This window comes from Akebia trifoliata, unplaced genomic scaffold (assembly GCF_017979445.1).
Source record: "Akebia trifoliata isolate Shusen 1 unplaced genomic scaffold, ASM1797944v1 Contig00075, whole genome shotgun sequence".
Classification (NCBI taxonomy): Eukaryota; Viridiplantae; Streptophyta; class Magnoliopsida; order Ranunculales; family Lardizabalaceae; genus Akebia; species Akebia trifoliata.
Window position 1 is genome coordinate 80120 of NW_028236827.1, and position 16758 is coordinate 96877.

General features: G+C 35.5%; 1 protein-coding gene across 4 annotated transcripts; it reads right to left on the reverse strand.

The window, feature by feature from the left end:
* Nucleotides 1–1498: 1498 nt before the first annotated feature.
* Nucleotides 1499–16646, reverse strand: LOC147382041 (uncharacterized). 4 transcript variants are annotated; one of them, XM_086429659.1, is made up of 9 exons: nt 16417–16646; nt 16284–16323; nt 16063–16152; nt 15332–15431; nt 15112–15239; nt 6242–6344; nt 5075–5724; nt 2972–3055; nt 1499–1808 (listed from the first exon to the last, which is right to left on the reverse strand). In XM_086429659.1, exons 1-9 carry the CDS (start codon nt 16493–16495, stop codon nt 1610–1612), a joined length of 1473 nt encoding a protein of 490 aa, XP_086285785.1. In that variant the 5' UTR covers nt 16496–16646; the 3' UTR covers nt 1499–1609. The 4 variants fall into 4 exon arrangements, with proteins under 4 accessions (XP_086285785.1, XP_086285786.1, XP_086285787.1 ...); XM_086429661.1 differs by having other exon boundaries at nt 1667–1808; nt 2931–3055; nt 16417–16622; XM_086429662.1 differs by having other exon boundaries at nt 1672–1808; nt 3004–3055; nt 16417–16610.
* Nucleotides 16647–16758: the final 112 nt, after the last annotated feature.

Genomic DNA, 16758 nt, shown 5'->3' on the forward strand with positions numbered 1-16758 from the left:
TGCTCTCTCAACCATAGAAAAAGTGTTGAATGGTGCTATTGAGAAAAATTGCTACGAAGGATCCACTCTTATTTGAAAGTCGATTGAAGATATATTAGAGTAGTCTTTTTAGTCATTGTTAATTTGGAAATGTCCTAATCAATAGGATTTACATCTACTTCTAGATCCTAGGGTGGTAGTTTTCACTTTTAATACCTAATTCAACAAAGGTATTTTCTTAATGGTACCTTTATTAATATATCTTTACTATTATAAGGATATAAGGTGAGTAGAAGTGGTTATACAACAAAATTTAGATTTCAAAAATTCCCCACTAGAAAAGGACCAACACCCATTAGAAAGAAACAATCGATTAGTTACAATATTGAATTTTGAATCATTATATTTTGTGGTAACTACGTCGAGTATCATCCAACAAGCTGGTTATCCATGATTGAAGAATTTGAACTTTCTACTTATAACCATCATGAATTGAATCAATCAAATTGTTTGGGTCGATTACCAATGCCTTTAGATATATGAACTATGAGTAGGTTAATGGGCTTTTATTTTTATTTTTTGTTAAATTGTTTACTCAAATAAATCAATTTCTCCACAAAATTATTCTGAAAAATAGATTTTTTTTCTCAAAATAAGATTGTTCGCACCTAATAAGAAAATGACAAAAAAGGAAAACCATTTTTTGTTTTGAAGGCAGGGGTAACGACGAGAGAAGGAGATTATGATTATTCATAAACATGCAAAAGAACCGTAACCATAACGGACGGTTAACCACTACAAACAAGCTGAGCTTCATTGTAAGCAAGCTCTTAATTTAGTGAAGGAAAGTCAGAAACCCATGTAACGTGTGGTCTCATTGACCTTGGTCAAGTTGACTTTCACAGTTTTGATTTTCGAATCACATGAGGATTCTATGATATTTTAGAATATCAATATTAATAGAAAACGAATATAATTAGAATTCTATATTCTTTAAAGATTAGTAGGAGACCTTGTTGGATAGGAAATCTACTAAAAGAATGATTCTATGCCCTTAACCTTCATCTATAGGAGGGGATCGACTACCCATATTAAAATGTTGAGCACATAACGATTTATGGAGAACAACAAAATAAGAGAAGTGATATCCATCAATCACTAATCCAACCGATCCATATAGAGAGAAGGGGGAAGGTAAGTCTAGCAATAAAAGGATCAATTTCATTGGAGTTTCAAAGGCTATAAGGAACGTTGATTAAAGTACGTACCTCTAAAATATTGAATCAAAGATTATATTGCGATGGCACAAGGTAAGTAACCATACCCCCTATTTTAATTTAACTTGAATATGTATGTTTGATATATGCTTTGATTTGTTTCTATTGGGACGATGAAAATCATGTTGAATATTTGAATGTGTAAATTTTACAATAGGGAAAACAATCCTACAGTAAGCAAGTGAGGATTTGATAATAGATATTTAATATTATTTTTTTCCATAAAAAGAAAACAAGAAAACTTAATAAGAAAAGTCTTATTATATGTTTTAATACATGTACATGGGTTGAGCCAAACAGAACCAGAGTATCTCAAATAGTTACCAAAACAATGAAGGGTGTATCTATCTAAATCACCCAAAAATGAAGAGAAGGCAAGAGAACCTCTGCTTCTTTTTTTGCATTAACTTCTTACTACCAACTTGTTTATAATCCTTGACCATTGGAGCCTCTGTTGTTGTCGTGTTGACTGTAGAATCCAACATATCAGCTAAATTCTTGCTAAAAAATTTTGAGTTTTGTTCTGGAGATGGTGGTGTTATTTTGTTATGCCTGCCATCCAATGAAGTTAACAGATCAGAGAAACAAAACATCCAAGACACTGTCTATTCATATTAAACATGAATGCTTTGGAAACTAACCTGTAAATAACTAAAATTCTATTGGCACCCCACCTTTCACTTATTACATCCCTAATTTCTTAAATTATTTCTCACACCCCAATTAAAGATTAAAACACACCATTCGAAAATTACAAAAGTTTGGCTTAATCGCCACAACATTACAAAGCATATTAAACAAACATATTCAACAGTTGTTTACAATTAGGATTAGACTCATAAAATTCAAAATCTAGCAAATAGAAATCTAAAAAAAAAAAAAAAAAAGAGTTTCTATTGGCACCCCACCTTTTGCTTATTCTCAACATTGATTTACTGTTTTTTTTAAATTGGGGTGTAACAAGTAAAACTTGGGGTGCCAATAGTAGCTTTCAAAATTGAAGATAACCACAGACGTCCAAACAATCTAATAATGGAACTTTATCCTCTGGAATCAAGCACTACTAGGAAAAACTCTTGTAGATGTGCATATAAGCTGACAGGTGGACTAATCGAATTAACATCGTAGCACAATATATTACACATGATAATACAAGGTGTCAAATCTTTATATGATAAACCTTGCACATGATAATGGGAGGAGACCCACTTGGATATTCAACAATGTCATGGGATTCCTCTGCTGTCCACAAGGGTATCCATACTCCATTCTAATGCAGAAATATGAGTAACCTCACTTGGCACCCTACCAACTTGAGTTGCAGCACACATAATATCCTAAAAGATATATGATGTCGGTATTCACTCTCTGCAATTGCAAAGTAAACACCAGGTGTTTCTAAAAAATCTATGGACCTCAAATTTTTCCAACCTTCATGAGGTTATCAAGCATACTACAACACTCAAAACCACCCTAATTGTTGAGGTCCATCGATCCAAATTGTAGAGACAACAAAAAGAAGAGTCATAAAATGATAGATCCCTTGTAGTCATTATGCACTTGTTGTGGGACAACCCATGAAACAATGACGGTTATCCCGAAACAAGAGAGACAGGAATCTAGGGATTAGAGAATCTCGCAAGGTTGTTTATACTATTGGTTCTAGGGACATACTTCCCAAGGAAGAATGTAGTGGTTGAAGAATAATGTCTCACTCTGATGAGCTAAAATAACCAACATGACCCACCACTTCTCTTCCGATCATAGATCCCATGTCATTCACATGGCCACTCACGATCCTGTCACAACCAAAAGAGATGCTTGTTTAAGAGAAAGGAAGAATTCACAATGAATCATACAGACCTAATGCTGATCTGCTATAGAAGAACACTACATTATTCAAAGAATTTCTGAAAAGCTTGTTTTTTCAAGTGAAATGTAGTATGAGGCCTCGCTAGCACTACTAGTTGTATCTACAGATTTAAATTCTTTATGTGCATTCATTGACACTCGACAGGCTCCTCCTAAGGAAGCCAACAAATTCATCACACCATAATTTTTTTTTATTTTTTTTTATTTTTTTTTATTTTTAAGAATTGCCAGATTTCCATTGACCACATGCACCCATTGTATGCTATAGGAATTGCTGATGGTATTACACTATTGCAGCTTCTAAGCAAGTTCAATGATATCTTTGTATTCCTATGTTTCTCAATACATGGTGACACTTAGCTAGGTGATAACACGCGTGGAGAGTCGTTCCCGCATCCTAGGTTCAAACCCCCATGAACCCATACTTCTTATGCTAAGCACTAACCTTAACCCATAATTCTATAAAAAGACATGTAGATACTTGTTTCAACGAAGTCTTTCACAAAACTGATGGAAGCCATTCTCCTAACATCAACATTGGTCCCTAAAGTAACCAATTTCATCAAAGAATACACCATGTCTATTTGGATTTTCTAAGGACATAATACCAGATAATTGGAAATAAACAAATCCAGAGTTGTTTGATTACTACAGGGATCAAACATGTCAAGCAAACCCAATGCAAAGAAGATGTTGCTTTTTCATCCACAAGAGGATGGTCCATGATCATCAGTCAAAATGTGGCATGAACACTTGCTATTAGAATTATGGTATACTGCATGATCCCCTGAAACTCAATTAACAAGCACACTTTTCATTTGTTTAGAAGCCAACATGGTATTCCAGCAGAGAATACAATCAAGTTCAAATCTCTTGCAAGTAACCTCAGCGCTGAAGAACATGATAAAGTGAGATTTGTGGCACTCAAATGTATGGATGAGCTATGTGCAGGAACTGAGCAACATAGACATTTACAGTAGTGTGTCACTTGCTCTTATGACAAGAAGGTCAAAGAAATATCATTCAGCATATCCTGCAAACAATGACTATGGATGATACTTTTCGTTAGGTACCAAGGGGTGACAAGTGGTACTTAGGGATATCGACTAGATACATTTCCAAATCACCAGTTAAGATCTACCTTTAATTTGGATTAGGGTAAAATAAGTAACAAGATCGAAAGGTATACTAGAGTTTTACATCTATAAATACATGGACAAGCACTAAAAGGTAGGGGATTCTCTCCCTCTAAACTCTACACTACATTTTGTACTAAGGTTTTGACTTGGGCATCGGAGCAGTGGTGTTGCAGGCACACCTAAGGGCACTAGGAATGAAGATCGCGAGGCATTGTCACAAATCTCAAAGTAGTGTACGAAATTGCATCTGTAGCCACCAATCTAAAACAAGTTCTAAAAGAAATGATATTTGCTCAAAACTAAGAGGAGCCTATGTTGTAAAGGGCTCTACCTCAAGTGCACAACCAATTAATTCAAAGTTAAATGACTTTCTCCCGCAAAATAGTTTCTTAAAAATCAGGATGGTGAAAGATAACAAAATTGCATTATTTGGTTTATAATTGTTTATGAGAATCAAATAAAGCCATAAATCGGTTACAAAGATATTCTAACATATATATACCATAATATCAATGCAAAATTTAAACAATTGAAACCTGTTGAGTTGGGCCTTAAGGGAGCTCTTAGTCCCAAAAGACTAACTGAACTCTAATACCATGTTAAAATTTTAAAGTTTTATTACATCAGATTCTTGATAGGCTTTATATAAAAACTCATAATAGAAGAAATTCTAATCAACAAGATATTTTGGAAAAAGAAGATACAAAATAATACTATAATCTGAAATATAATATAATCAACAAGATATGGGCCATAAATAGTAAGGTATGGGCTTTGCTAGTTTTTGTAGTAAGAATGATATTTTACCTGAAAGCATGAACACTATTGTTGTTGTCAACTTCATCCCGAGCCTTGCACATAGTACCCACTTTTGGTGCTTGGAGACAAATTTCACCATCTAAACAAACTTCACCATCTCCCAATGAAATCAACTTCGGAATTGTTGCAATCTTTCCTTGAAGGTCTTGATTGGTGAAACTGGACACCAAGTATGTTTGATTACCAAATCCACCTCTCTGAACCATACTGATGGCATTTTCCAATATCCCCAAAGCACCTTTCACCTCTGGACTCATACAAGCTCTCTCTTTGTTAGCAATGATATGTTCCGCAGTTGGACTGGTTAAAGAATGATCCATGCTTTCACCAATGAATTCTATATGTGAGTCATGTTCGATTTCTTCTTCAATGATCTCTCCTAGGGACTTATAACCTTCTGTATCTGCTAGTGGAGTTTCAATTGCAAGATGGTCACTAAGAGAGGTCTTATCATTAACCAATATATTAGACATTGCATGTTGTTTTGGGAGGATAAGGATAGAGTTGTCACTGTGGAGGTCTTCGGGTTCTGGAGACTTGTTACTGTTGGGATATAAATATTCTCGTGTTCGAACGTACAATGGATCCTCCAATGCCCTACCAAAATCTTCATCGTCTTTTTCCACGGAAGCAACCGTCTAGATTGTCAAGGATTTGGTTAATGTAAGAGAAAATGACATAACTTGCTGAATATAGATAGGAAAATCTAGTGTATTATGTGTCCAACAAGCGGGTTAGATGGAAAGATATTTTCTAGGGATTCCTTTAGATAAAGGATCCCTAGGAAACCTGTATTTCTCTTCCCATCCCAACTCAGCATCCTTGGACACTCACAATATCATTGGATCCTACTATTTACATTGACTGACCATTAAAAGGTAGGAAAATCTCTTCCTATCTCAGCCATGGTTGGGTACTAGAGAATTCTTTGAAAGGTAATAATGACACGAAAATGAAAAGGAAAATGTTAAAATGACAAAAATTATTTACTACGATTCTCATAAGTCTGACGTAGGATGTGCACATAACCATAGATGTGTTTCCTCGCGATACAAGTAAAAACCATCTATGTATATGTATGCATGTCCACGTCAGAATTGTGAGAATCACAGCAATTACTGTGTCACCTCAGCACGGCTCAAATGAAAATGCAACCTTTTGATAGAGTTTACAAGCACCGCCTATGAGCTGCCTCGAGATGAAATTAATAAGTGATGGGGGAACAAAGTCCAGCTTTATATCCATAGTTGCTAATGTCCTGCAGAAATCACAAGGCAAAATCTATAATGAAACCTTAAGAAAACTAATACCAAGCATAATAACATTGAAATGCATTGTCCACTATGAAAAATGCTAGTAGCCAGTGCCGTAGAAGTCCATGTACAATTTCAATGGTGCAATAGAAAAAATTGTAAAGGAAATAAAATTCTTTTTTTTTTGTTCAATTTAAGTTTACAAAATATCAAGGTAGTTGATACTTGGCTAGTAAGGAAGTTATTTCGTTATTGACAATAGTTATAGCTTCCCTCATTTGCAAAGAGGGCAATCAACAATATTATCTTCAAAGTGCTAGGACTCGTACTCAGTTGGTCAACATATTGCAATGGAACTTTGTGGTTATGTATTCAAGTCCAACATACCAAACCCCCCCCCCCACGTCCCCACCAAAAAAAAAAAAACCAACAAAAGGTAATTCGGTTTCAGTGAAACACTGCACTCCTTTATAGAATCATTGTACAAATCTCTATGATTACTTAATAAAGTACAATACTTCGAGATCAAACACATTTTAATCTATGAGATCGGCTAAAAAACCAGACCGAACTGGTGGTCTGATTGGTTATATAAAGAGGCTGATTTGGTTCAATGAACCGTTGGATTTTATGAATTGTTCTAAAATACAAAATTCTGAAATGTTTTCTTTCAAGATAAGTGATCAATGTCTCAAAATACTGATTTATCCGCATTTTTCCTTGGTATTTATCTAAGTTTTTGTCTCTATTTCTTTATATTAAGTTAATAATCATGTCAAGCCTGGAAATATCACATTGTATGTTCTTCTATGCTAATTAGGCTTAATTCTACATAAATAATTGAACTTGTTGGAAAACCTTGATTACATGTGCTCAATGTGCAGATCAAACATTAAACCATCAAATTGGACCCCAAAATCAGAAACTAAACATTTCATTTCAATTAGGAGGAGCAATCAAATATCCTGGCCAAATCTCATGACCAACGGTTTCAACCCAACTGCGGTGCAGTGAGCCACTTGGAGGGCACGGTAGACCTCGGTTGGAGCGCCCTAAAATCGTGGAAGTGTGCTTGACATGTGATCTTATCTGTAATAGTGAAAGCGACTAAGAATGAATCCTTTCAGAACTTAAAATTTTTTTTAAATAGTCTTTTTCCAATTGAAAAAGGGTCGCTTTTGGCTTCTTTCCTCCCTTCCTTTAACTTAAGCCCTCTTGGCATTTTTTCTAATATTTTCTATTTTTGGCTTAGGTTTTCCATTATAATTCTATAATTCTTTTAAGTAAAAGAATGAAAAGATATTGTAATTATCTTTGTCTAATGAAGCAATGCTTGTTCTTCTCCATCTATCTTTTTCTATCACTTGTAATGACCTTTGGCTAATCTCCCCTCCAATAGAGAGTGGAAAGCCTAGAGTAAGATTACTTTGCTATATTTTTTTTCTTTACCTTTTAATTTTCTTTAATGTTTATGAGTTATCTTCAAGGCCTATCTATTCCTATGGATTAAAGTTAGAGAGGAACTCTTACACACTTTATTTTTAACCTAGTGTAGACACCCCATTTTTGCACTTGCCTGATTAATCAACTCGTCAACCCGATCGCAATGGTTCCCAATGATGGATGTTTATTCCAATACTTTATTTTGTTACCAGATATGTTTCAAAAATCTGGATGAGATATCTCGAACTGATAAAATTGTAGAAACCACGCTACGCTAGGAAAATATGACCCCAGAAAAATAGAAATTATCATCTTGTAGACAAAAAGAAGTTTTATGATAAAAATCACTAAAAATGACCAAATTACCAAAATACCCCTAACATCAAAATAACCTTGGTTCCTACATTACACTTCAAAAAATCCATTCAAACACATAAAAAAACAAATCGAAATCATATAAACCATTTCAATAATTTTCACAGAATTTGATAAAATTACGAAAATACCCCTCATAAAGCTCACGACCATTTCGCATAAAATTTTTTATAAATGACACAAACCAATATTCTCATAGAATTCTTTACAAAAAATCGATTCTAAAACATCCTGGAACATCAAAAACTGACTTGAAACGCAAAAGTTCTCTTAAGGGGCAAAACGGTAATTTTTAATTAAAAAAATTTTAAATTTTAAAATTAATAAATAAAACATTAAATAATATAAAGTGAAATATTAATAAAATTAATTTAAAATTTTGAACCTATAAAATCGATCAATCAGGCTCTCACGTAAAATTATTGATGGTTGCCAAGATATTTATTCAAGGACCCCTCCATCTGGGGGGGCCCAAAGAATTAAAGATATAATAAAAGGAGTTCTCCAAAAAATTAAAGTCAATCAAGTAAGACTAAAGTCAATCAAGTAAGACTAAAGTCACTCAAGTAAGACAAAAATCAAGATATTAAAAGTCAACCAAGTAAGACTAAAGTCAAAATCTTAAAGTCAATCAAATGACACTAAAAGTCAAAATCCTAATAGAGTTCTAATTAAATAATAATTCTATTTAAAGCAATCCCAATTAAATAATAACTTTATTTAATAGAATTCTAACTAAATATAACTCTTTCTAAAAAGAATTATAATTAAACAATAATTCTCTCTAAAAGAATTAAATTAAACCTTAACTCTATCTAAAAGGCCCTTTAAAAAGTTTATAAATAAGAGCCTCCACACCTTATTTTCGTATATAAGAATAAATCCTAAGACAAGTAAGTCAAAAAGCTTTCCTAGCCTCCCATAAACCCTAATTTTGAAATCCTAACTCCTAACCTAACACCCCTACTTCAACTTTAGCTTGAAAAACACTTAGAAGCCTTTCAAAAATACTCAAAAATTCATAAACAAATCTGAAGAATCCAGATCTAAGAAAGAGAAACCTTGCCTCAGAGATCAGAAATCAGATTCGGAGACAGAATGAAGCGAAGAGTACTGTATAAGGAGCGATTTTATCAGATTTGAGGGAATATAATCATTGCGTTCGAAGGTAAAATTCTTTTATATTTTTTATCTAGGTCTTTTTGTTAGCAATGTAGTTTTATTTGGGATAAATAGAAATCGACATTGGTCGGGCGGGGTTGTTGCCTAACACTTTCCAACCCCGTAACGTGATCCCCAGTCTATATTTTTTGTAGTAGATTAGTTGATTTATCCGTTTAGAGTGTAAGTTCGGTTCCTAAACCGTAATAACTAGGTGGCGACTCCCAAATCTCAAAGGTCAAAAGTGGATCCGCACCCCCGCGGATCGAGGACGCTTTCACCTAGATGCTTCATTTTAGATTAGTTCAAGATGTAGTATACTTAGATATTTGATAGAAATAGATTCACATATTAGAGAATGAAGGAATTCTACTTTTATGTTATTTAAATATGATTTTATCTTGATAAATCTTCCGAGATAAGAAGCTAACACAAAACCCTTATGATTGAGTTATCAAAGAGGTTAGAAACTAGATTTTGGTTTAGTAATTTTTTCTAGGTGGATCCCTTTCCAATGGTATCCTAACCATTTATTAATGAAAAATATCTTAAAAAACCTTTTATATTTTATATAAGTTGATAACAAAATGTATTATGAAAAAGTTCTAGGAAATTAAAAAAAATGAGTAATTTAAAATTTTCTTAAAAAATTGTTGATATGCCTAGAACCCAAACCCAGCCCATTCAATAATCGTGTTAGATAAGTTAACACTATTATGACCCAAACTCAATTATCCTTGATCCAAACCCACTAACTTCACGTCATTTGTGAACTTGACAAGACAAAAAAAATCGACAACTAGTGGAGCTAGAATTTCTAAATGAGAAAAGGGAAAATGCCCAAGTAAGGCTGGAAGCGTATCCCAAGACGTTATAGAAGTACTACAACAAAGAAGTACGTGGAAGGGAATTCCAACTAGGAGATCTAGTGCTTAGAAGAGTGTTCTAGAATATGGCAGAGCTGAACAATCGCAAGCTAAGGCTGAACTAAGAAGGGCCATACTCGATAACCAGAGTAGGAAAGAATATAGCTTACTACTTAGCAACCATGACTAGAAAGGACTTACTTAAACCATAGAACATTTGTAACTTGAAAATATACTATCAAGAAAGATTCCAATTTTTTTGTAGAGTAACAATCTGAGTTGGGCACTTTTGTGGGTTATGGAATTTCTTGACCTTGATCTACCTTGAGCGGCAAAGCACAGAGTTGGCCCTCTTGTTAGTTAAGGTCTTCATGACCTTGCTTTTTCCTGAGTGGTAGAGCATAGAGTTGGGCCCTTTTATGGGTTAAGGTCTTCGTTAACTTACTATATCCTTAGTGGCAGAGCATAGAGTTGGCCTTTCTTGTGGGTTAGGGTCTTCATGGCCTTGCTCCGTCCTGAGTTGCAAAGCACAGAGTTGAACCCTCTTGTAAGTCAGGGTCTTCGTGACCTTGCTCTATCTAGAGTGGCAAAGTATAAAGTTGGACCTTCTTGTGGGTAATGGTTTTTATGACCTTACTTTTCCCTGAGTGGTGGAGTATAGAGTTGGGCCCTCTTGTGGGTCAAGATCTTCGTGACCTTTGTCTACCCGGAGTGGCAAAACACAATGATAGACCAGCCCCTTATAAGTCAAGATCTTCGTGACCATACTTTGTTCTAAGTATGTAGTTAGACCCTGTTGTTAACCAGGGTCTTAATGACCATGGCCTGCCTTCCGAGTTAGAATACAAAGTTATGTTTTTCTTAGGTTCACCTAAAGAAAATTATCCCAGTATCTGATCTATCAATAATGAGCATAACAAACACTAGGGGGAGTGAAAATGTGATAAACTAATGTAGCTAGATGAGGAAAAATAAAATAAAATAAAAAATCAGATCAGACGTAAAATGAAAATATCAAGTTTTCATTTCTAAAAAGAGATTACAAAATAGACGTGAAGTATGGGCACAAAAGATGGACAAAAGGGGGAGGATGGGTAGAATCCTATGGAAGTTGAGTTGAATTTAGCTAGGCATAAGAGTCAGCCTGGGCAAGGGCTTGGCCAGAGAGCACAACAAGTAGATTAATAATCCATCAACATCATAAGGGGACTCATCGTCTACCTCGACCACTTTAGTATTGCTAGCTACTTGATCAATTTTCCCAATAAAAGTAGAAGGTGAAAATGACACTAGATCATAAGGGGACTAAATGTGCAAGCACTTGGATCGAGCCACTGAAAGGTGGGGTATTGGTTCCTCTTCCTTTGAATATGACACTAGATCATATTGCTCCTTGGTATCACAAAAACACTTTTGGTAGCCAGTCTTCTTTTCGTCATCTCGGATCAAGGTATACTCCACCTTTAACTTGGATAGGAGTTCCACAGTCTGCTTAATATCCTCAATGATTTACTCACCCTTAGCCTGATCAATTGTACAAACGATTTTTTCTTTCTACTCAACTCAAACAAAAGTTTTTTCTACTATAAGGGCAACATGTAGACTTCAAAGGGTTGAAAGGTCCTCTTGGCAATCCTTAAGTTCAGCATCCCTTCGGAGAATGCACTCCTACAACTCAAGTTTTTCAGGTTCTACCCTCTTATACTTAGCATTCAGGTGAGAGTGTTCAGTTGTGAAGTCTTTTAAGCGATTGAAAAGTTGGTTGCTGACGTCTTGAAACTCGGTAGTTTGAAACTTAGCAACTTGAGTAGTAGAAAGAAGTATCCCCATCTTCTACTCATATGACCGAGCAGTGAAGGCCTGCTCTATCAAAACACATTCTAACTTGAGGATTGCTGCAACTTCAAGTACGAGGGCCTACACAATAAAGAGGTGTAAGAACCACGATAAAAATTAAAAAAGATGGAATTGAAAGAGAAGTTTTTTTATCAAAAGATACATGGTAAAGCCCATGATTAAGCTTGGCAATGAGCACCTCAGGGCTAACCCTACTCCATTGACTCCATGTCTTTGGGAAGGATCATGTTGGACAATAGGGAGTCAGTGACCTGGGGATCTTAGAGGATAGCCATGTTGTTGGCTATCTTCCCTGACCCAAAAGGGAAGTGAGGGCAGAAGAGCCCATTTTGGTTAGCAAAACCCCACGCCAACTTGACCAATGATAGTCCTAGTACTCCAATGAAATCTTGAAGTCACAGACGATAGGGCCGGTGGGGAGTTCAACATCGTTGTCAGGGAGGGCTACAAACCCTTCAAGTTCGTCTTTTTTCTTCTTCTTCTTTGGATGGGCAATAGAAATGCCAGCCGACTCGGTAAATTGAGTTGCCACTTGATATTCAACTAAGCCAAGAAGACAAGTAGGCTCAATTGGGATATTTGTCTCCCTAATTACGGGAGTTCCCTTATGATGAGTACTAAAGATGTCTTGTCTTGGGGTTAAAACCTCGAAGAAGAAAGAAGGTTTCTTCTTACTTTTTCCCAATACCCCAAAGGTGGGCCAAGTTGAGGGAGTGTCCTCCAGATTAATGTTCATGATAATAGGAGGAAGAGGATTAAGATTTGGCAAAGGAGAAGAAATTGTATTCGCTTAAGGCAAGTAAGAGAGAAGAGAGGGTGACTTTGCTTTGGAATTTGGCAAAAGGGAAGAAATTGTACCCACTCGAGGCAAGTAGAGAAAAAGATGGGATGACGTCTCTCAAGGACTAAGAGAGTGAGCTAGGGAACGAGATTGAATAGAGGTAGGAGAGTCAGTAGACAAGGCTAGATCTGAGAAGGTATTAGATGGAAGGGCAGAATGCTCGGAGTCCTACTCAACAAGATGAGTAAGGATAAAAGTCTTTTGAAGTCAAGCCACTTTCTCACCTTTCCTCCTTTTATGGTTCTCTTTGATTTTCCCCCCGTCTTGGTGTACCTTTTTGGTCTCACAAGTAGTAAGAGTAGAAACTTCTGTAACACCGAAAGAGAAGTCACTAAGATATAGTCTAAATCCGAGCACACATTTTCAGGAAAGGATGGAGGACTTTACCATGAAGGGTTTCAGGAACCTGATACCCTTTCGTTGCCACACGAACCTCAAACTCCCACTCCCTAGAGATAAATAAGGGCTCTACATACCATGCTTTGTCAAAACTCAGGAGGGTTACTAGAATAGTATCCCCAAGTTTAGAAGACATGAAATAATATCTAGTCCGACAAAAAATGGATTTAAGGTTGTATTTTGAAAGAAATTCATTAGGAGAAACACTCATTCTCTCCATAATTGCCACAAGTCTATAAAAGGTACCACACATTTGGCCAGGGGCCTTATTGATCCGACTCAGAACCTTTCTGAGCAAATGAGATAGTGGGACACAAACCAACAATAATTTGGCCTACGTAAACCATGACCTCCCTAGTACGACAATCGCTAAAATGTACTCAAGCCCTAATTTGAATTATTTAGGGATGGAATAGTTCTTACGAAAGGTGGCAGCAGTGTTAGACATTTTGTCAGAGAGATAATAGAAGAAAGAAATGGGGGTGACATCAAGGAAACAAAGGAAGAAGAAAGAAGGATTGAGTTGCAAAGAGTTAGGGCATTTTTTGCTTCAGAGCTCTAATGCGACAAGAAAGAAGACATGTAGAAAAGGATGGCCAGATCCCTAAGTCTCTTTATTTATAACCAAGAGCTATTGAAAACAGAGGGCTACTTAGTGGGATGCGTGGCATCATAAGATTAGTTGGAACTCAAAAGATACCACCGTTTGAAATTCAAAACGACGGTTCACCATTATGATTGGATTTAAAATGAAATGACGCAAAAATGAGATCCTTTGAGCGTGCGTGCCATTAAATAAGGTTTGTTCAAAAGAGGCACCATTTCTCAAGAAGACGATTGAGATTAGCACCATCTTTCGAGGGGGTAATCGTAGAGGGTAAAAACTATAGGCACATCTAGATCCTACACGTGTCTAGATATGGGCAGAGAAGTTATATTGGGCTGGAACTTCTATTCTACTTGGAGTAGTACCTAAGTCTATCTAGCCCAGACGAAGGGTAGGGTAGAGTATCCACCCAACTATGTGAAAATAGTAGAGCATAGTAGGGTTACATAGCTAACCCCGAATATTCCATATCCCCTGATTTTGGGGACTTTCCCAGGAATCTCATAAGAGGATAATGCGGCCTGCGTAGACTCCTTCAAGATTAGGTAATCTACTCGAAGTATAAGGGATTCTTATGGGAAGATCCCTAAAGATCAGGGGTCATGAAAAGTCTTCTGTTCTGGGAAGATCTCTAGGGAACTCAATAAAGAGAGGAAAAAGCTTAAGGGAAAGGGGTCGGCCATTGGGATAGAGATTGAGAGCTTATTTCCTTTTTTTTTTTTTAAAAAAAACCTAATTTGAGCATCTAAGAATTTTGGCAAGTACCACGCTAGTGCCACCATCGAATCAGAGGAGTAGGGAACATACAACAGAACATCGAAACTGAGTTGTTAGAGGTAATTGGAAAATCACCTTTACATTTATATATATTAAAAAATATTATTTGAAATATATAGTTATATTTTATTTAATTGATGTTGAAATAGGTTTGAACTGATTTGGAAGAATTTGACTAAAACTCCATTTTCTAGACCATATTGGCTTCTATCAAGTCTAGCTTGACTCATCTAAGTAAGGTCAGATCGGCCGAGTCAAACTAGACTCAGTGGGTGCTGATACAATTTGGAAACTCGAGTTTTAAAACCATGATCCAGTTTGAGTACCATATGCTCCTAAACAATATTAGCAGCACATATGTTTCTTTCAAATTCAGTAATCTTTACCAAAGTAAGTACACATTATAAGGTTCATGCAGCCTAACCAATAGAAAATTAACAACTCACCTGAAGTAGGTTTCTTTTGAAGTAACCTTTTGTATAGCAAAGCCTCCAACTAAATCTATCTGTACAATGTCTTTGGCTTCATTGGGAAACCCTCGAGTCAATTTTGCAATAGTTTCCATGTCAGAGACCTGAAAGCAAAATATTTCTACGTAAGTTTTAATTTTTGGAAATGAAGAAAATTTCTTACAATTAATCATGTCCATCATTTTCAGGTACCTACCGAGTTTAGAAGCACTAAGACGAGACCATCTTGAAAGCATTCCAATTCAAAATAGTTCACCAAAACCTCTCTATCTGATAGAGGCCATGGAACCTTCATCCTTTCTCCATACAGTTATTGTTATATAAAAAAAATTAATAAATAAATAGAAATAAAAAGAATAACAACATCATGAGAGAGAACAGTTAATGCTAGGGCGTAAAATGGGTTGGATATTCTAAAGCTATCCATATTCAGTCCAAATTTCTTTATTTGGATCTGAATCTGACTTGGATCCATTCCTATGAACTAAAATCATATCTGAATCATGTTGTGTTCATTTAATCCAAATTTACCCTGACCCATATGAATTGTTTGATTAAGGTCGGATCAGGTCAGCTTTTAGTGAATCAATTTTTATTTAATTTTATATTTTGTTTTTTATCTTTTCTCCCTCTATTTTACCATTTACCCTTTTATTTTGTAAGAATCCATGTTATAGAATAATACTATAAATAGATATTTTGTGAGATAAAAAAATATATATATAATTTTTAAAACAATATATTATTAGGATCATGATGGATTTAGAGATGGATCCGTATCGGACTTGGGTAAGGGGGTATGAAACCATATCTGACCGCAAAATTTAGTTTTCAGATCACTTGGAATTTGGGTCAGGTCCGACCCATTTTATGCCCAAGTGAATGGAAGGGAGAAAAAAAAAAAAGCTGAAGCAGTGCAAGTCTAACCTCACTAGAGAAATCTGTTCGCCAATTCGGACCTTTTCCAAACAAATGGCTTCAGAAACTCTGAAACGTGGAATGGTAATCTGAGGATACCTGTTAAAGATGATAGTTTGGAATACATCAATATTATTTATAAATAACATCTAATTAAAAATACAAACATTGAAGAATCACAAAAAAAATAATAATAAAAGAAAGAAAAAAATAAATAAATACATCCTCACCATTTCTTATAGAGGACTGCCTCCCATCCAGCACATAAACCTGACAGAAACAGTGAAATATATGGCGCTTTGTCAACATGTATTGTAAGAGACATTACAAATTGTCCACAAGTAATATAGGGGTTTCACTCACAGACATCCACAGTTGCATTTGCATAGCCTTCAACAAGTAGTGTATGAAAAGGAGTGCCTTGTGCTCCTTCTCTATACATAACACGGTACTCCTCATTATCCTCTTTTAACTGTCAGTGTAGGAACAAACGGCAGATTTTTCACAACAATTTTTTGGCAAAAATTTAAGTTAATTGCTTTTGATCATAGTTTTAAAACTTGAAAACTTGACTCCAATTAATATCCAACAAGTCTAAGTAAACTTGATGAATCATGAGTTGACTAGAACGAGTGAAACGACAACAATAAAGAATGGGAGTTCTCATTTGACTCAAAAGAAGTTGTTCAGATGCTTGATACCTGT

Coding starts and splice junctions, on each gene's coding strand:
- LOC147382041 (XM_086429659.1), bottom strand. CDS start 16,495: ATGTATAGAGAAGGAGCACAAGGCACTCCTTTTCATACACTACTTGTT. Junction 15,432..16,062: donor GAACAGATTTCTCTAGTGAG/GTTAGACTTGCA, acceptor GTATGGAGAAAG/GATGAAGGTTCCATGGCCTC. Junction 5,725..6,241: donor CTTGTAAACTCTATCAAAAG/GTTGCATTTTCA, acceptor TTGACAATCTAG/ACGGTTGCTTCCGTGGAAAA.